General features: G+C 52.4%; 1 protein-coding gene across 10 annotated transcripts in view; it reads right to left on the reverse strand.

Annotated features, from left to right (window-relative positions):
• FBXO31 (F-box protein 31) overlaps window positions 1-20,628 on the reverse strand; it is a 54,135-nt gene that overhangs the window by 9,910 nt on the left and 23,597 nt on the right. For 7 of the 10 annotated variants that reach the window (XM_033219240.1, XM_033219243.1, XM_033219242.1 and 4 more), the window contains 3 exons: window positions 10,173-10,249; window positions 6,882-7,049; window positions 6,167-6,241 (listed from right to left, as the gene is read on the reverse strand). In XM_033219240.1, the coding sequence (XP_033075131.1) occupies window positions 6,167-6,241; window positions 6,882-7,049; window positions 10,173-10,249 (320 nt within the window). The remainder of the gene's footprint in view (window positions 1-6,166; window positions 6,242-6,881; window positions 7,050-10,172; window positions 10,250-20,628) is intronic. The other 3 variants (XM_033219244.1, XM_033219246.1, XM_033219241.1) reach the window with 2 other exon arrangements.

Here is a 20,628-nt window from a genome sequence, read left to right on the forward strand (position 1 = left end):
TCATTATCTAGACTTAACTCTGAAAGGGACGCATAAGCCACTCACAAAAAAGAGGAAACACTACAGTCAATCGCTTTCACACATCACTGCTCCAAACTCTGACAAGAAACAGAAATCACTGTAGGGGCTGCGCTGAGCACCTGGCAGGACCACACGGCCAACACAGAAGCCACCTGGATTTTTGTGTCCTAGCAGCACAAAATACAAAAATGAAATTTAAAAAACTCTATGTTCAAAATCCTCAAAAAACGTAAGACTTGGGAATAAATGTTACAAAATACGTTTAAGATCTATTCTGAAAATCACAAAACACTGCTGAAAGGAAGTAAAAATGCCTGGGTACATAGAGATGCCATGTGCGTGGCCTGGGAGCCATCTAGGCCCCATTCCAAGAGCAGTTCTCTCCAGATTGATCTACAGATCCAACCTCATGCCAACCACGAGTCCACCAGGCACTACACAGACTGGACTTGCCAAGTCTGAAATTCCTATGGAAAAGCAAAGAACCGGGACAGACAGGCAATCAGGAAGGCGAAGAGCAAAGCAGGAGGACCAAGCCGCTCTCAGGACTTGCCCAGTATAAGCTCCCGTCACGAGATGGCGTGCAAGCCTCAGGCCTCACACAGGCACCAACAGAGCCAGCAGCCCAGACACGCGCCGCAGACCTAGCTGCCTGACTGCAGCGGAGGTGCCCCTGCCTACCCCTGAGGAAAGGAAGGTTTTCAGCAAGGTGCTCCATCAGTTGGGTTTTCATATGGACAAGAAGGAACGACGATCCTGCCTTATACCACACACAAGATCATTCAAGATGGGGCACAGGCCTCCACACAAATGCAGAACCTGATGTGACGCTACCAAATTTCTATTAAAAAAAAAAAAAAAAAAAAAAAAAATGGAGCCTATCTTTGCAAACTGAGTTTTTTAGGACTCAATTTTTAGGATGTTTTTTAGGACTCAGAAAATAACCATAAAAAAACAAAAAGTTTCACACATTGGACCTCATCAAAATTAAAACTTGAGTGGCTGAACCTGAGGAAAGGCTCTTTAACAGAATCAAAAGTAACTGAATGTAATGAAGAAAGATTTCAATGTTACCACTGTGAGTAATGAGACCTCAACTCGACACCATCAGGAAGACGAGTGTGCACCTGCAGCCATGACCTCAGTTTGCATAAAGAGGTCCAAGCAACGGGACTACCAGCCAGACCCTGCTACCCAGAACAAGGCCGTCCCGAGCATGCTTATTATGAAATTATCAGAGCAATACATACAAACCACAAGAAAAAAAAACAGGGAGCCCAGGACATGCACGACAACGATCCAGTTCACGTTGACCCAGGGCCTGCTCACTAAACACATTGTCCTCGCGACCCTCACGGCAGCCCTGGGGCTGGGGGTGACAAGGATGCCTGCTGGCTGCCTGAGACAGGAGCATGGCCCATCCTCCCTTCTCTCTGCTCCTTTCTCAGGCCTGAGATTTACAAAAGCCTCAGTCTGAAGGGAGGGGCCTGAAACACACAGGGGTGGGAAGGGACATGGTGGCTTGGCCTGGCACCCATACAGAAAAGGCCAGGTCTGGGTGGCCAAGGGTCCCATTTCTCACAAGGACCCAGGGCTGAGGGAACCCACAACCCTGGGAACATCATCAGATCATGCCAGTGAGGCAGCCTGGGCACAAGGAACGACCTCCCAGAGCAGCGGTGACCCACACAGAGGTGCAGGGATGCCAAAGAGACTGCACTGCCCTCGCAGCCTCCCCTGTCCACGGCCCAGCCCCTCCAACCTCCCTGCAGACGGGACTCCACTCCCTTGGAACGTGCTTGATACGGTTTGGCTGTGTCCCCACCCAAATCTCATCTTGCACGGTAGCTCTTCATGGGAGGGGCCCCGTGGGAGGCAACCGAATCGTGGGGGCGGGGTCTTTTCCACGCTGCTCTCATGATAGTGAGTCAGTCTCACGAGAGGCGATGGTTTTACAAAGGGGAGTTCCCCTGTGCAAGTTCTCTCTTCTTTTGCTTGCCACCACGTAAGATGTGCCTTTCGCCATCCACCATGATTGTGAGGTCTCCTCAGCCACATGTAACTGTGAGTCCATTCAACCTCTTTCCCTTACAGATTACCCAGTCTCCGGTATGTCTTTATCGGCAGTGTGAAAATGGACTAATACAGCGCTGATCAGAAGCTATCAGCCAGCAGAGCACAGGGCAGTACCGAATTCCTATTCCCAATCTTTTACCTCAGTTGTGAAAATTATCAGGATGTGTCACCATGTCCGGACCTCCTAGGACGTCCTCTTCCTGGAACACAGCTCTCCCGGTAACCTACCTGCTCTCTGGCGTAAAAAGACTTAGCTAGAAAGTGGAGAGGCGCTCCCAGCTGATGCATGAATCCACAGAGAGCCACCCTCTGAACCCCCCTACACGTCCTGAGAGAAAAGCAGCGAGGACACTGCAGGCCTCAAAATGAACAAAGGGACTGTGGGACCAGGTGACAAGAACCACAGGAGGGCGCAGCCAGTGCAGCCCCTTCAGGAGAGGAGACGCCGCTGTCACTCTAGCATGGGCGGGGCAGCACCGTCACCAGCCCCAGCCTCTGCCCTACCTGGGACAGTGGCACCATCACTCTGTCAACTCCGGGAGGGGGAGCTCAGGAGCGGGCCGAGCCAAGGGAGTGTGCTGGATGGGGCGTGGACACCGCACAAACGAGATGGGGCGTGGACATCACACAAACGGCAGGGCTCCACACACTGACCGGAAGCGTGCTGCGATTCCAGTCACAAGAGACAGCAAGGGGATGTTTCTGGGAAATAGCTGCTTCTAGAGTTCATACAGCAAATGAACAAAATGAGTCGGGAACGTTCCAAAATAGAAGAGAAATACAGACAATTAAAATTAGTGACAGGCCAGTGCAGTGGCTCACAGCTGTAATCCCAACACTTTGGGAGGCTGAGGTAGGAGGATCACTTGAGCCCAGCCTGGGCAACACAGTAAGACCCTGTCTCTAAGTCAAAAATAAAATAAAATAAAATATAGTGATAAAACTACAAAAATTCGGCCAGGCACGATGACTCACACCTGTTATCCCAGCACTTTGGGAGGCCAAGGCGGGCAGATCACCTGAGGTCAGGAGTTCAAGACCAACCTGGCCAACATGGCAAAACCCTGTCTCTGCTAAAAATATAAAAAATTAGCCAGGCGTGATGGCGGGCATCTGTAATCCCAGCTACTTGGGAGGGAGGCTGAGGCAGGAGAATCACTTGAACCCAGGAGGTGGAGGTTGCAGTGAGCCAAGATCGCACCACTGCACTGGACAGGGAGAGACTACGTCTCAAAACAAACAAAAACTACAAGAATTAGAATAGTGTGGTACTGACATGTAGACAGACATATGGATCACAATACCAAGCCCAGAAATGAACCAAATATACCAGGTAACCTAGGACAAAAGCAGCACTACAAACTGATGGAGAAAGTGTGGTTATTCCACATCCAGTGTGGGGATAACAGAGCAGGTATGCACAGAACCAAGGCTGGGGCTGAGCCTTACATTTCACATTAGAATAAATCCAACAGAACCAGACACAGACACGAGAGAAAAATAAAAGCATGAGCTCATTTGTAAACATATCTGGGTCAGGGAGAGATCTCAGGATGGCACTAAACTGAGAGCCTTTTAAAGAAAGATGGATACATCTGCTTATGTAAAAATTAAAAATACGGCCGGGCACAGTGGCTCATGCCTGTAGCCCCAGAACTTTGGGAGGCCAAGGCGGGAAGATCACTTGTGCCCAGGAGTTTGGGACCAGCCTGGGCAACAAAGTGAGACACCCCGTCTCTGAAAATTAACATTAAAGACAAAAAGTTCCATGGATGAAAACACACCATAAGACAAATCCAAAGACCAAAAAAATGAACAAGAAAAAAACCTGGCAACTCCTATCTGGAAGGGCTTCGGTTTCCAAACAGTTAACAAGCTCCTACAAACCCACTTGAAACCCGCCAACACCAAACAGAAAGAGAGGCACGGGCTCTGAACAGACAGCTCCTGAGAAAGCGCCCACAGAGAGCTCCTGACCCCAAGACACTAGGCTGGCCTCACTCAGAATAAGAGAAACATAAATTCACACCCCCAACAAGATTCCAGCAAGACCTTCCCTCTCACCTTCACTCCCGGGGATTCCTCTCGTTTCCACAAGGAGCATCTGTTGTTATATTTACAATCCGGAAAAATACTACTCCAGTTCAAAATCAGTGAAGAGCCCACACAGAAGCTGGCTTACAGAAACTTTTCCTAATCCCAAAGTATAAAGTACCAGAAATATAATACGGTTTTCTTTTTTAAGGGCTCAACAGCTGAGGAGTTTCTATTCTTGAAAAATCTGTTGACATTTTTCAATTAAATGTGAACCATAAGGCCTGGCATGGTGACTCACACCTGTAATCCCGGCACTTTGGGAGGCTGAGATGGGCGGATCGCCTGAGGTCAGGAGTTCGAGACCAGTCTGACCAACATGGTGAAACCCCGTCTCTACTAAAAACACAAAAAGTAGCCGGGCACGGTGGCAGGTGCCTGTAATCTCAGCTACTCGGGAGGCTGAGGCAGTAGAATTGCCAACATCGCCCCACTGCACTCCAGCCTGGGCAACAGAGCGAGACTCCGTTTCAAAAAAAAAAAAAAAGTGAACCACAGCAATCACACATACGTTGTAGGTTTCTGTATATAAAATCAAATCTAGGGCCGGGCGCGGTGGCTCAAGCCTGTAATCCCAGCACTTTGGGAGGCCGAGGCGGGCGGATCACGAGGTCAGGAGATCAAGACCCTCCTGGCTAACACAGTGAAACCCCGTCTCTACTAAAAATACAAAAAACTAGCCGGGCGAGGTGGCGGGCGCCTGTAGTCCCAGCTACTCGGAGGCTGAGGCGGGAGAATGGCAGGAACCTGGGAGGCGGAGCTTGCAGTGAGCTGAGATCCGGCCACTGCACTCCAGCCTGGGCGACAGAGCAAGACTCCATCTCAAAAAAAAAAAAAAAAAAAAAATCAAATCTAAAATGACAGCGTAATAAATGAAGAAAACCTTTCCATTATTGATCATCTTCACATGCCATCTATTTGAGAAAACAGGAACCTCACTCACCTGCAAAGGATTCTAAGAAACAGGACATTTGGTTCATCTTAACCCTCTCTGCAGTCCTCTGACTATGGGGAAACCGCCAGAAAACTCAAACAAGCCAAGAAACGCACACCCTGGCCGGGCACGGTGACTCATACCTGCAATCCCAGCACTTTGGGAGGCCAAGGTGGGAAGATGGCTTGAGCCCAGGAGTTTGCGACCAGCCTGGGCAACGTGGCATAACCCCGTCTCTACTAAAAATACAACAAATTTAGCCAGGCCTGGTAGTGTGCCCGGCTAATTTTTTGTTTTTTCTTTTGAGACACCCACGTGGGAGTACAGTGGTGCGATCATAGTTCACTGCAGCCTCCACCTCCTGGTCTTAGACAATCCTCCCACCCCAGCTTCCTAAGTAGCTGGCATGCCACTATACGTGGCAAATATTTTTGGGTTTTGTAGAGACAGGGTCTCACTATGTTGCCCTGGCTGGTTTTGAACTCCTGACTTCAAGTAATCCTCCTGCCTCAGCCTCCCAAAGAGCTGGGAATACAGGTGTGAGCGACCGTACCTTCCTTCTTAAGAGTATTTTTTCAGATGGCAGTAAGACTTAGATCCTTGAAAGCTAAAACTCAAGGGCAGTATTAAAATACACATAGGCTTCCCCCCTGCACTGGCATGATCCCGAAGCCTCCACACAGTCTGCTGGAGGGTGGGAAACACAGGAGCTCTGGGTGCAGCCCTCGGGTCTCCCTGCAGCTCATGTCCTAGAAGCAGCCTCCCAGCCACCCCCCAGCAAGTGGATGTGCCCGCCAAAGAGGCAAAGCAGAGCTAACTAAAGAAACGGCCTGTGCAGTTCCTTCGTTCTGCGGTGGGGGGGGACTGGCAACCTGCCCGCCCGCACAATGCTGTTCCTCGAGTGTGCTGGATGCACAGTCTACACCAACAATACTGGCTGAACCATGGGAAACGGCCACCATGCAGGTTGCATGCGGCTGACTTCCCTCCCGCGTGGGAAAGGTCCACGCCACGTGAACACAGGGCCGGCTGTGGGCTCACCTCCTGCCTCCCGCCGGACATCCTGTGGTGGTCCGTCTGGTTACACTTGGTGGAGAACTCATCCTTCTTCACAATCTTCAGTATTCGCAATGCGAGGAAAGAGGAGAGTGAGGAGCAGAGTCGTCACAGCATCCAATCCCCCACGCCAGGCAGGTGGCCACGACCCCTCCCGCACTACACCCACCAAACCCCCTGCAGGCACCCAAGATGCAACCAACACGGTGCCAGCAGAGGGAGCTGAGTCTCCCTGAGCAACACTCCCCCAGAGCAGGCGGCGGTGGCACATCTCAGAGAGGGCGTTTGCATTTCCCAGTGACACAGAGCAGCAAAAGGGCTGCGTCTCACACGCAGGGTGTGGCAGATGACACGCTGTGCTCACATGGGGGCCACTGCCAGACCAGATCAGAGAACAGAGAGCACACTTGATTCCACACTGATATTCTTGCAAACAGGAAAAAAAAAAAACAGAGGAACTGAAATTGCAAAGAATCAGCGGCTCTAACTGAGGGCAGAATCAACAGAGGGGTCCGGCAAGTGACCGCTGCGGAGTCCACCACGCCACGGAGGCATGAACAAGAAAGCAGGGCAGGGCGGAGCTCCCTCCCCCACGCTGACCTGCTACAGCCCAGGTCTGCAGCTGAGAACAGCACAGCAGGCCTGGCTGGAGCCCACACAGGACAGCCCTGGGACAGTGAGGACCCAGCCCCGCACACACCTGGATGTGGCCATGGTGGGGCCCTTTGTGGCCGTACATGCACTCCACTGTGGCAGCCTTCCTCTCCATCAGATGGATCCTGAACAGAGGCTTGAATCTCATGGGGTCATCGACGTGGGGGTCATGGGGAGGCAGGTACATCCATCCGATGATGAACAAACCATCCACCTGCAGGAGGAGACAGATGGGCAAAGGTCCGCGAGCGGCTCCCAGGCCAGAGGAGAGCGGCTCCGCATGGCTCCCCGCACTGCAGTCGCACAGAGAAGCCCCTGCCAGGCCAGCACATGGGACGCGCACGCCCACCCTCGAGGTGCCTCGAATCCAAGCCAGTGCCCAGCACTATCTTCCAGCTCTATGATGGGGGTCGACACCAGGAGGAGGCAGAATAATCCAGAAAGTGAGACCAGGTGAGGTGCTGACTGAACGGGGGTGCATTTCCCAACCGGAAAGAGTGAACAACGGCAGTGCAAGGGCCTCGTTCACGTCCTGAGCTGAACAAACTGCCGCTCAAAGGCGGCTTTGAGACGGTCCGGGAAGCGTGCCATGGCCTGGGCAACAGGCAACAGAAGGAACAATTGCCACTTTTGTCAGGTGTGGCAGTGACACGGAAACGCAGGAAACACCCTTTCTTAGAGCGCTGCATGGAGGGAGGGGCAGCTGAAATGCCACGGGCCTGGGATTTGCTTGAAAAAAAAAGTGCAGGGGAGGAGAGAGACGCCAGGACCTCGGCGGGGAGCTCAGAAGCGGGAAGAGCCGAGGAGTGCCCTGCCCATGTGTCCCCCTGTGTCTGGGCAAATGCAGAGGTGGGTGTGCCCCAGCATGCTCTGGGTACAGCGGCCACATGCTTATAAGGAAGGACAGCCTAGCATCACCCTCTTCTGGGACAGCTAGGACCCATGAGACTTCTAGCTCCAGCAACCATGGAAAGAATTCCATCATTTCTGGGGCAAATGAGCCTGGGCCAAGCGCGAGCTGGTGCCGTTCTCTCACGGACTCCACTTTCCCCAATTATCCACTGCTTTTGGGGTTTTTTTTTTTTTACTCTATTACTCACTGCCAGTAAGAAAAACAATGACCACCCTTCCTCCACGAAAAGAAAGGAAGGCAATCTGCCCACGCTGTGAGCTGCCGGGCTGGGCTCTCGGAGGAAACATCCTAAAAGCAAGGCTGGACCACGCGCCGCCCAACACAAACGCGGAGCAGGTTTCTCCACGGCCGCTGCTCCTACCAGATGACAGCTGAGAAGCTTGTGTGTCCCTGCCCCAAACCCCACCTGGGGGCAAAGCCCAGAGCCGCAGAGGAGCATCTGCCCGAGGGCCATGCACGCCAGGCCCGGAAGAACCTACTTGGAGGCCACAGGGAGACAGACACACCCGCCCTGCCCTCGGGGCTCAGCCCCTGGTCTCGAGTGCACAAAAGGGAGCCGGGCACAACCACAACACCAGCGCCGGGTTTTCAACACAGTAAGAGCGATGGCGATAGTGATACCTCAGGGGCCAGGCGCCTGCCCAGAGCTCAACAAAGTCAGGGCGGGGCTTTCCGTTCAAGAGGCTCCAGCAGGAGGGCGCAGGGGGCGGGATGCAGGGTGGGAGGGAGAGAGGGGAAGAGGGTGGGAGGGTGGACCGGAAGCCATGCAGACCCGGCAGAGCACCACCTCCTCACTCCACAGGGACACCTGCAAATACCAAGAAAAGCTGGACGACTTCACTGTGTTGAATGAGCAACTACTTTTCAACATACATTGGCAGGTGACCGAGAAGCACAGAAACTAAAACTACAAGCAGACATCTGCTCCTGGCCCCGGCCCCAGAGCTCCCATCAAACCTGCCCTCCGGCCGAGACCAGCCATGAAGACTGAACACTGTCTCCTAATTCCAGGAGGAAGAAAACAAGAAAAAGAAAAAAGACTGAACACAGCAGAGAGCAACGAAGGCAGCCCAGAGACGAGGACCCAAGGCCCTGAAGAGAAGGGACAGGCAGGCTGAGGGGCAAGGGGCAGGGCCTTCTCCCCGCTTCCTGAGGCCACTGACCACTGGCTGGGGAGGAAGGCCCATGCCTGGCACCCGCAGGCTGGAGAGGCGCACACGGAGATCAGGACCACAAAGGAGCCAGGACTACTGCAGCCAAACGCCAAAGATGGCAACCAGCGAACAGCCCCACGCTGCACACAGGCAGCTGCACAAGGCACCTGTGGAATCCTGAGTGAGGGGTGGGAGGTGGAGAAGGGAAGTAGAGTGACTGCTGAGAGGCAAAGGGGCCAAGCGAAGCATGACTCACAAAGCCAGGAGGAGAAAAGGCAGAATCGGGGCCTGGGGAAGGAGTGCACGGAGGGCCTCCGGCTGGGCCCTACAGAGGGCTGTGTCCTGAGAAGGAGAGTGACCCGGAACGAGAACGAGACACCTCCCCAAGCCTGAGATGCACACCCCGGGCCCGCACAGAACAGGTGCTCTGACTCAGCTCTGCCTGCAGGCCGGGGCCAGGGACTCCTGGGGAGACCAGGCCACGGCACCCACACAAGTGCCCAGGTGCATGGTGAGGGGTGGGGTGGCCAGCATGCCTGGAGATCAGGAGAAAAGGCGGGGGCTAGACTTGAAAGAAACTTTCACTACTATACCCAAAAAGATTAACAAAGAGAAGGAAAACTTCACCAGAAAACGAGAATTTCATAAAAAAGAAAGCCAGACTTCCATCTCCGGCCATGATTGAGTACCCGGGACTAGACAGGGACTGCCATGGCAGACCCAACAAACAGGAAAGAAATGTCCTCACGGGTCCTCAGACCCCAACAGCAGGCTGCCGGGAGAAGGGAAATGGAGGCGACCGGCCCCAGCCTGGACTTCCGCCTGCAACGTGCTAGCACTTTCCAGACCATGGTAGTCAGAAGGGGTCCACGGTGGAACCCAAGGAAACAGATGTCAGAGTGCAACATGGCTGGAACATGTGGGGCAAAGACCAAGAAAGGACGGACCTGGCTGAGGGCGAGCTCCAGACCCTGCCAACATGTGCGCGCTGGGCCTTGGCATCCAGGAAGCAAAGGCCCTCGCAAGCCACCCCCCCGACCCGAGAGTCCGAGGACAGGCCACGAGGCCAAAGTGTTGCTCTAAGTGAACCTTTGCCCATTTGGGAAATAAAATTGGCTCCTGAAAAGGGACGGAGCAAGAAGTTTTTGGTAATTACCTCGAATGCACATCTGGGCAGCTTGTCCCCAGGTAGAAGGGGCCCTCAAATTCCTCCACGTGAGGCACCACTCCTGCCCATGCACAGACCCCGTCGCAAGGCTCCGGGACTTACCACCACGTTCAGCAGTCCTCCGTATGGCCCGATATCTGGCTGCCACAATCCCAAAATGTGTCTGTATCGGTGAAGCACTACAGGGGGAAAGAAAGAGCAAGTCTCTGTGTCAGACCCATCGTGCCACAGGGAGCCCAGGAACCCCGAGTGGGAGGAAGGAACCAAGAGGACTCACAAAAGGCTTGCAAGAGAGCCCTCCAAACACATGCACACCAAGCCTCTAAAGATCTATCAGAATAAGGCCAGGCGCACTGGCTCACGCCTGTAATCCCAGCACTTTGGGAGGCTGAGGCAGGCAGATCACGAGGTCAGGAGATCGAGACCATCCTGGCTAACATGGTGAAACCCCGTCTCTACTAAAAATACAAAAAATTAGCCGGGCGTGGTGGCAGGTGCCTGTAGTCCCAGCTACTTGGGAGGCTGAGGCAGGAGAATCACGTGAACCTGGGAGGCAGAGCTTGCAGTGGGCTGAGATTGTGCCACTGCACTCCAGCCTGGGTGACAGAGTGAGACTCAGTCTCAAAAAAAACAAAAAAAAATCTATCAGAATGAAACTACCTTCAGAAGGCCTAAGTCAAATGAGCCTCCCATAAAGTGATGAGCCTCCCATCAGTGGGAGGAAATCAAGCAAGGCTGGGAACTCTCCCTTCTAGGAATAAGACTGAGGAAGTGCAAACAGAACTGGACTACACCTGCCAAATGCTAAGACGCTGGTAGCGCTACAAGGCATGTCCTAAGCAATCAGATCTTTAAAGCTACGTCAACTATGAAAATGTCACACTCACCGAAGGCCCAGAACACAACTTCTCCGTCCTGTTCCTTGCCAGTCAATGGCCAGGTCAGGCTGAGCCATCTCACTTCCTGAGCAGCTCCAGGTCACCCTCAAAGCCGCCCCTGGACCCTGCCCTGGCCTTCACCCCATGGGGTATGGGCCACTGCGCCAGCTGCCTCCCCTCCAGGCAGGCCTGAACCCCCAGCCCACCCACTGCCTCTCTCCACAGCTCCCTGGCCAGGCTCTAGGCCCTCAGCAATGTGACTGCCACCAGCCTTCCGGCCTCTCCACCCTACCTGCCCGCTCTCCATCAGCCTCAGCCTCCCAGGTCAGCCCAGCCCAGCTCCTCTCCTGCCCCTGCACTGTATCTGCATTCATGAGCCCACCCCTTGGCTGCTAAATGCCTGATGAACCCGCCTCGCCTCACCACTACCGTTAGTTCCCGTCATTCGGGAAGCCTTACCCATAAAGAGAAAGCAGTGAGCGGGACGATGGGGGAGAATGTGGCACCCAGCGACTTTCCCTGACCAGGCCTGGGTCCCCTGATGGTAGGGCCTGGGGATAGCAGCTGATCTGGGGGATGGTCCGAGGGAGACGGGGTGACCGGGTAGAGAGTACAGACCTGGCAGGAGGAGGAGTCAACACAAAGGGTGCTTTGCTGACACCTCCCCATCACGGTCACCAAAGGGCAGAGGCAGCCGGCCAGGGCTGTTATAGCCTCACCCATCTGGGTCACTGGAAGAACAGGTCCCAGGGCCCCTAACGGTGGGACAGAAAGTGCTGGGAGCCATCATATGAGGGCTGCCTATGATGGGGGGCTTGCATTTACCCGGAACACCCAAGAGAGCAGCAGGCAAGACCAGCGCAGGGTGGAGGAGCACACCTGGCACCTGTGTACCTGGAAAGCTCCCGCAAACCCTGGGTCCCACAGAACGACTGAGCTCTCAGCAAGGCGGGTAATGAGGGAGTACACAGCAACCCAGCAGAAGCATCGCTCACTCAGTGGGAGGAGCAGCAGACCAGGCCTCAGCAGCAGGAGGCACGTAAGTCCACTCACAGCTTTACAAGACTTCAGTAAAGGCAGAGACAGGAAACATTCGTACATGGGGAGAAAACACTGTGAAGACAAAAACTCCCCCAGCTAATCATCAGTAATGTCATCCCAACCTAAATCCACACTCAGCTAATCATCAATGTCATCCCAACTCAAATCCACACCCAACTAATCTTCAATAATGTTATCCCAACACAAATACACCCAGCTAACCATCAATGTCATCCCAACTAAAATCCACACCCAGCTAATCAATAATGTCATCCCAACTCAAATCCACACTCAACTAATCAGCAATAATGTCACCCCAAGTCTCCACACCCAGCTAATCATCAATAATGTCATCCCAGCTCAAATCCACACCCAGCTAATCATCAACAATTGTCACTCCAGCCAAATCCACACCCAGCTAATCATCAATGTCACCCCAACTCAAATTCACACCCAGCTAATCAATGTCACCCCAACTCAAATCCACACCCAGCTAATCAATGTTGCCCCAACTCAAATCCACACCCAGATAATCAATGTCACCCCAACTCAAATCCACACCCAGTTAATCATCAATAATGTCATCCCAACTCAAATCCTTACCCAGCTAATCATCAATAATGTCATCCCAACACAAATCCACACCCAGCTAATCATCAATAATGTCATTCCAACTCAAATCCACAGGTTTTAAAAAATAATTTAACAAAATGATTCCAAAGTCCATATGAAGAGGTGAGAGCAGCCAGTGATACTCCAAATTTTAATAGACGAGTGCCATGAAAACGAACGAACAGAATGAGATATGAAGAAAATAAAATATAATCCCCAGGAAGCCCCAGTGACAGCTGACCCAAGCGTGGAAGTCAGGGATTATGGAGCAGGTTGGGACAGAGGACAAAATGTCATGGGCCTGCAGATTAAAATTTCAGCTGGAGGCTGGGCACGGTGGCTCACGCCTATAATCCCAGCACTCTGAGAGGCCAAGGCAGGCAGATCACCAGGAGTTCGAGACCAGCCTGGCCAACATGGTGAAACCCTGTCTCTACTAAAAGTACAAAAAATTAGCCAGGCGTAGTGGCAGGTGACTGTAATTCCAGCTACTGGGAGACTGAGGCAGGAGAATCGCTTCAGCCGGGAGGCAGAGGCTGCAGTGAGCCGAGACCACGCCACTGCACTCCAGCCTGGGCAACGGAGCAAGAATCCATCTCGGGAAAAAAAAAAAAAAACAACTGTGTCAGCTATTTTTTAAAAATAAATTTCCATTAGCCCAGTGTGGTGGCATGCGCTGTGGTCCCAAATACCCAGGAGGTTGAGGTGGGAAGATCACTTGAGCCCAGGAGGCAGAGGCTGTAGTGAGCTATGATTGTGCCACTGCACTCCAGCCTGGGCAACAGAGCAAGACCCTATCTCAAAAAAAAAAGAAAAATTCCCCCTTATTTCAAAAGCAACACATACACAGTCACCGAAGACAATTTGGAAAAAGGAAACCTAAAGCTCACCAGTAATCCCATCGCTCAGAGACCACATGTGCAGTCAACATGCTGATAAACATGGTTCACGTTTGCTATCCTGCACCTGTGTCTGCTTGCGTGAGCATGTGGGACTGAGCGAAGGGGCAGGGCCTCAGGGCTCTGCAGGCAGTGGGGGGCACGGGGGTTTCTGAGCACTGGAGTGACAAGACCACTCCAGACCACAGGGAGGAAGATGGAGCAGGGAGGGCAAGAAAGCCAGGACAGCAGCAAGGAGGTCGCCACCTGGATCTAGGGTACAGGGAATAAGAAACCTCTCGAGCCTTTGGAGAGGATGCTGGATTCCACCAACAGCTCCCAGGGTTCAGCCCAGACCATCGTTTAGGAAGTTCCTAAATGAGCCTGGGCTCTGTGCAGGCCGCTGCCAGCCACTCCACACACAGACACCCCTTTCAGAACAATCCTCGGAGCCCATTTACAGGACACAGTCAAGCCGGTCTTGTCACTTTACGGTCACATTGACCTTGACAATGAAATGCACACTGAAGCATTTAGGGGTAAAATGTACTGATGCCTGCAAGTGTGAAATGCATCAGAAAATAAGTCCACGGATGTCTGCAGGGATGGACAGCTGGGCGGCTGGGTGATAATGAAATGGAACGTTCACTGGACAACTCGTCCAACTTTTCTGTTTTCAAAATTTCATCATGAAATACTGGGGAAAAAAACACTCTTCAGCATGGTGCTCTCTCCTCCTCTCCCCTCCCCTCAGCTCCCGCTTTAACTGCTAAGAACACTGCCCAACGAGCCTGCCTCAGACGCCTGGCAATCCCAAAGTGGGAGTTCCCTGTTGTGCTGAAAAGCAGCATTTCTGAAATAAAAACCCAGCAGCGTCCCGAGATGCCAGTTCTAAAGGGACATCTTCCCTGAATCTTTAAGCTCTGCATGTTGGTCAAAGCGGTGACACCTTCGCTGTACTTTGGAAGCAACGGCCTCTGCTGACCAGATGCCGACTCCTTTAGTCTGCAACAGACACTGAAACCATCCCAAGAGGTGAGTCAGAGAAACAGTGTGGCCAGATGGGCTGCCAGCGCGCAGACCCAGAGGGGACACAGACTTCTCGTGGAATCGCAAAGCCTGTGTCTGAGAACACACAGTTTAAAAAGAGTCCTTACGAAGCACAGCTATCGCACAAGCAAATGTATTCATTCAAGAGATGAATCCATGGATTTAAATAGGAATTAGGCTCCCATTCGAATGGTCAAGAGCACAGCCGGACACATAGGAGCATGAGCGTGATTGCTATACCCTAATGCCTCACCATTTTTATTATAAACATGTCATCTAGATGCAGATCTTTCTAAATTCAAAGGACCCAGTCCTCCCTAAAGTGGGCTCGGGGAGGGGGGAAAAAAGGAGCCAGGAACAATGTTCCCTGCACTTCAGTGCCCCACAAAGCTCCTGAGTGTCTCAGTTAAGGGCAGCAGATGGTCACGCCTTCCCGCAAGCCCAGGCCACTTCGAGGGCTCACTTTTGGGCAGCTGCCACATTATCTTCCATATGAAATAGTAAGGGACAGGGCCAGGCGCGGTGGACCACGCCTGTAATCCCAGCACTTTAGGAGGCCGAGGCGGGTGGATCACCTGAGGTCAGGAGTTTAAAGACTAGCCTGGCCAACATGGCAAAACCCTGTCTCTACTAAAAATACAAAAATTAGCCAGGTGTCGTGGTGTACGCCTATAATCCCAGCTACTTGGAAGGCGTGGGCAGGAGAATCGCTTGAACCCAGGAGGCGGAGGTTGTAGTGAGTCAAGATCACACCACTGCACTCCACACTCCAGCCTGGATGACAGAGCGAGTTTCTGTCTCAACAACAACAAAAAATACATATATATATATCAGTTTCACACGGAGAGATGATCTTCCTTTGTCTGTACAGTGGCTCTCCACCCTGACTGCACGTCAGAATCACTAGGGACACGGGAAAACGTCAGCGCCGGGCTCCACAGCAGCCAAGTGAATCCGCAAGGGGATGGGGGGTGGGGTGGGGGGCCTGTCAGGGTTTCTGAGAAGCTCCCAGGTGACTGTGATGTGTGGCCAGGCTGAGAAGCCCAGTGCAAGGTAATCATTCCACAACATACACAGATGTCAACACAACACACGGCCCTATTAAGACGTAATACATACAATTATCACCTGTCAGTTATAAAGAAAGTAATGCTTCTCTGACAATCTAGGAGGCTAAACAATTACATAGGAAAACCAACAACCTTATTTCTGCTTTGAACGTTACAGTTTTTTCAGTACCCAAAATTAAATAGAGGATTTAAAAGATGAAAATGTGAATAAAGACACCACCACCTCCTATTAAAAGGCATTTTAACATCTGGTAGAAGATTACCAAATGCTGAGACCTTTAAGATTTTAACCCTTATTAAAAAGAAAGTAACGTAACCAAAAAAAAATTGTTAATATCTGAGTAAAGGCTAAAAAGAGAGAAAATAATCCAGGCCAGAAGTCCACAAACTTGAGTATCACCCGAATCCCAGAGGGCCTGTTCAGGCCCAGCCCGGCGGTCCAGACACGACAGGCGTGGGAGGAGGCCAGGGAAGCTGCGTCCAACAAGTTCCCAGAATCCATGGAGGCCGCTGTCCAGGACCCCACTCTGGGAGCACAGATCTGGCCTCACAGTAGAGCCTGGAAAACGTCAGAATAATCTTTGGAGGTGAACGCATTCCTCTAACTGCAGGCACTGAAAGCAGGCATCTATCTGCCCTGGGAGCCCCGGCATAAACGCTCCCAAAATGAATTGAAAATGAAGCCAAATGGGAATGGATCGTGAAAGGTGGGGTTACACTTTCTCCTGCCAGCACCGGCCCAGGTGCCAGCACATCTGGGAGAGCCTGGGTTCTGGCGCACACCCGTCCTGACTCAGAGTCCCTGAACCTCGGCCCACATGCCACAGGTGGACTCCACGCCAGGAGACTGGCGGGGATGGAGATTTTGTGGGTGGATGCCCCTAACTAAAGGTGTTGGCCTGTGTTGCTCAGGGGACTCTACGGAAGACAACGGATTAACGTGAGCTATCTTTCCATCAGCTGAGGCGTGGCCAGGGCTGCCGCCTCCTGCAGGCTGCGGGGGTCCACTCCCGGCCTTGTCCTGCTCAGCTCCTGGGCCCTCCTCCACCTTCAGAGCCACATGCAGCCTCTCCTGCCTCTCACTCCTACTCCCACCCAGGGCGCCCCTTGTACAAAGACCCTGTGATGACACAAGGCCTGCCTAGGTGGTTCAAGACGCCCCCCTCGCCTCAGGACCCATACCTTTACCCACAGAGTCTCCGTTACCGTGGAGGCTGGGCTGAGTGGTCTCCCCCAAAATTCATGTCCCCTGGAACCTCAGAATGTGGCCCTCTGCAGAAGTAATCAAGATGTAACGCACTCATGAGCACGTTAGGGTAAAGGAATGCTGGCGCAGAAAGGGCCCGATCCACTGCCCACGCTTGTAATCTCAACACTTTGGGAAGCTGAAGCGGGATAATCACTTGAGACCAGGAGTTCCAGACTGGCCTGAGCAACAAAGGGACACCTCGTCTCTACAAAAAAAATAGAAAAATTAGCCAGGCATGGTGGCACGCACCTGTAATTCCAGCTAACTAGGAGCTGGGGTCGATCATCTGAGCCCAGGGAGATGAAGGCTGCAGTGAGCCATGACTAGGCGACTGTACTCCAGCCTGGGCAACAGAGCAAGATCCTGTCTCCAAAAAAACCCAAAAATGCACTTTGACTGGCTTACCAACGTGCAGAGAAGTAGATGTATCAGAACTGCTGTCAGGACAACAGGCTTAACACTCCCAACACCTTACAAATGCTCATTATCCAGAGCACCAGGCAACCTCATGTGCCCAAGGAAAAAGAAAGAGAAAAGATACCCCAAAAGTAGTGACTCTGAGGTCACAAAACTACTCCACAAACCAGCCACGCTGGCTCACGCCTGTAATTCCAGCACTTTGGGTGGCCGAGGTGGATGGATCACCTGAGGTCAGGAGTTTGAGACCAGCCTGTCCAAACTGGCAAAACCCCATCTCTACTAAAAATACAAAAAGTAGCCAGGCGTGGTGACACATACCTGTAATCCCAGCTACTCGGGAGGCTGAGGCAGGAGAGTCGCTTGAACCCGGGAGGCGGAAGTTGCAATGAGCAGAGATCACGCCACTGCACTCCAGCCTGGGTGACAAAGAGACTCCATCTCAAAAAAAATAAAAATAAAAAAAATCTACTACTCAACATTAGGATCCCAGCTTCTGCCGCATGGGTTTGTTCCAGGACAGTCCTACACTGAGGGATGTCAGCTCGGCCAGGCGCGGTGGCTCACGCCTGTAATCCCAACACTCTGGGAGACCAAAGAAGAAAGACTGCTTGAAGCCAGGAGTTTGGGACCAGCCTGGGCAATAAAGCGACACCCCCATCTCTACCATAAAATAAAATAAGATGTTGGGCCCACCACACAAAGTCCAGAGGACCTCAACACGAACAGTTAACGGCCCACATGCATGATGGAAACACAAGCCACGCATGGCCCCAAAATACTCAGAAGCCCATCAGGGCAGACTATTCCAAAAGGTGTGGTGCTGTGAGAACAAATGCTGAGCTGCTCTCCATTAAGACATGCTGAGAGCACCTGAATACTGAAAACACGGACACATCACAGGCTTCAGGCTGAGGCTGCTGAAACTGGCTTTCTTTTTTCACACATAAGAACTTTTTCTTCCTGATATTCTAGTAGGTCATGGAGCTAAGAGACCAGTCACCATTTAAGTATGTCTGAAGAGAAATGCAACCCATGTTGAACTGCTGCTTTTCATTGTTATTTTCCAAATTTTTTCAAGTTTTCTACAATGACTTTGTGTTTTTATAACTACACTCAAACTTCAGCAGAACAACAGTATGTCAATCAAAACCCGCCTATGATAAAGCCGGCCACTTGAAGCAACTGGTGCCACATCACAGTATGAGGCTGCCCAGCCTGGATGCTCGAGAGGCCGGCCCGGCAGCATGGGGAGGAGATCTTTTCCTCGTAAGCTGCATGAAGCCTCCCTCCACCTGCCTCGGGGACAAAAGGAATGTCCCCAGCCCCCAGTGCAACTCTGGAGACTTGCTAGGCCCTGGCTGTGCAGCCTCCCCACAGGCTGGTCAGAATTCCATCCTGAGTCCACAGTGTACATTCCAGAGAAACTGTGAGACAGACATGCGACATGAGGAGCCTCTCAGTGCTTGTCCCCTTGTATTGAAGAGCCCTTGCCCAATCACCTGAGGTCAGGAGTTCAAAACCAGCCTGGCCAACATGGCGAAACCCTGTGTCTACTAAAAATACAAAAAATAGACGGGTGTGGGGGTGGGCGCCTGTAATCCACTACTCAGGAGGCTGAGGCAAGAGAACTGCTTGAATCCGGGAGGCAGAGGTTGCAGTGAGCCGAGATCACACCACTGCACTCCAGCCTGAGTGACAGATTGAGACTCTGTCAGGAAACAGAGGGGAGGGGAGGGGAGACAGGACAGGAAAGAGAAAAGCCAGCACATTCATGTCAGCACCGAGGAGAGACTGTTCTTGTCAATGCTCACAAGTTGACCGTCCCCTCCCAGGGCTCTGCTCGCTGACTGCTCAGAGGAAGGACTGGTCAGTCTAGAACAGCACAAATGTCTTCAAACGTTGCCCACCCCTCCTTTTCCACCCTGGACCCTTCCAGCGCCGTGTTCCCTGTCCACAGACTGCTGAGAGGTCCTTTGGCTCTGAACTCCACTCGGCTGAACAGTTCACCTCAACAAGGCAGTGTTGTTAGCAGGCATGTAAAGCGTTCATACACCACCCTGAAGTGTGCTAACCAAATCCAGGCACCTGCATGCCAACTTCAGGAAGGTCCTCTCGGTAAAGTGGGACCAGGCTCCCCAACTGCAGCAGTCTGCTGAGATCTGGCAGGACGTTCAGAGAAATTCTGGGAACGACTCTTATTCTTTCTGCTTTCAGTAGGTATTTCCGGAAATTGGGCATTTATGAAACTTAAGATGTAGGTCTGCTCCCAACAGGCCATGCAGACTCATGGGCAACCTGGTGGATGGAAAGCAATAGTAGGGGCTCCACGAGCCTCAAGAATCCGCAACACGGCTCTTAGTGCAGGCAGGTGTTTTCAGTCTCTTCCTGGACAGCTGAAATTCACTGTCTCCATCACCACTCAACCACTCTGAGCTAATAAAAAGTGGAAACAGGCCAGGTGTGATGGCTCCACCTGCAATATCGACACTTTGAGAGGCCAGGGCAGGAGGACTGAGCGAGCCCAGGAGTGTAAGACCAACCTGGGCAACACAGTGAGGCCCCCATCTCTACAAAAAGCTGAAAAACTAACCAGGCATGGTGGCACACGCCTCTAGTCCCAGCTACTAGGGAGGCTGAGGCAGGAGGCTCGCTTCAGCCCAGGAGTTCAAGCATACAATGAGCTGTGATTGTGCCACTGCACTCCAGCCTGGGCAACAAGAAAGACCCTGTCTCCAAACAAAAGTGGAGACAACATTAAATTCCTATGACTGTGGCTTAGAAAAGTTTCCAGAGCTCCATCAAAAGAATTCAGTTCTTTTTTTTTTTTTTTTGAGACAGTCTCGCTCGTCACCCAGGCTGAAGTGCAATGGCGTGATCTCGGCTCACTGCAACCTCCACCCCCCAGGTTCAAGTGATTCCCCCGCCTCAGCCTCCTGGGTAGTTGGAATTACAGGCACCTGCCACCACACCTGGCTAATTTTTGTACTTTTTAGTAGAGATGAGCGTCACCATGTTGGCCAGGCTGGTGTCGAACTCCTGACCTCAGGTGATCCACCTGCCTCAGCCTCCCAAAGTGCTGGGATTACAGGCATGAGCCACCGCGCCTGGCCAAAAAGAATCAAGTTCTAAAGAGTCAACTGTTGGCCAGGCATGGTGGCTCACGCCTGTAATCACAGAACTCTGGGAGGCCGAGGTGGGCAGATCACGTGAGGTCAGGAGTTCAAGACCAGCCTGGCCAACATAATGAAACCCCGTCTCTACTAAAAATACAAAAAAAATTGCTGGGCGTGGTGGTGCACGCCTGTAATCCTTACTACCTGGGAGGCTGAGGTGGTAGTATTACTCGAACCCAGGAGGCAG

Source organism: Trachypithecus francoisi, unplaced genomic scaffold (assembly GCF_009764315.1).
Source record: "Trachypithecus francoisi isolate TF-2019V2 unplaced genomic scaffold, Tfra_2.0 Lachesis_group10, whole genome shotgun sequence".
NCBI classification, from domain to species: domain Eukaryota; kingdom Metazoa; phylum Chordata; class Mammalia; order Primates; family Cercopithecidae; genus Trachypithecus; species Trachypithecus francoisi.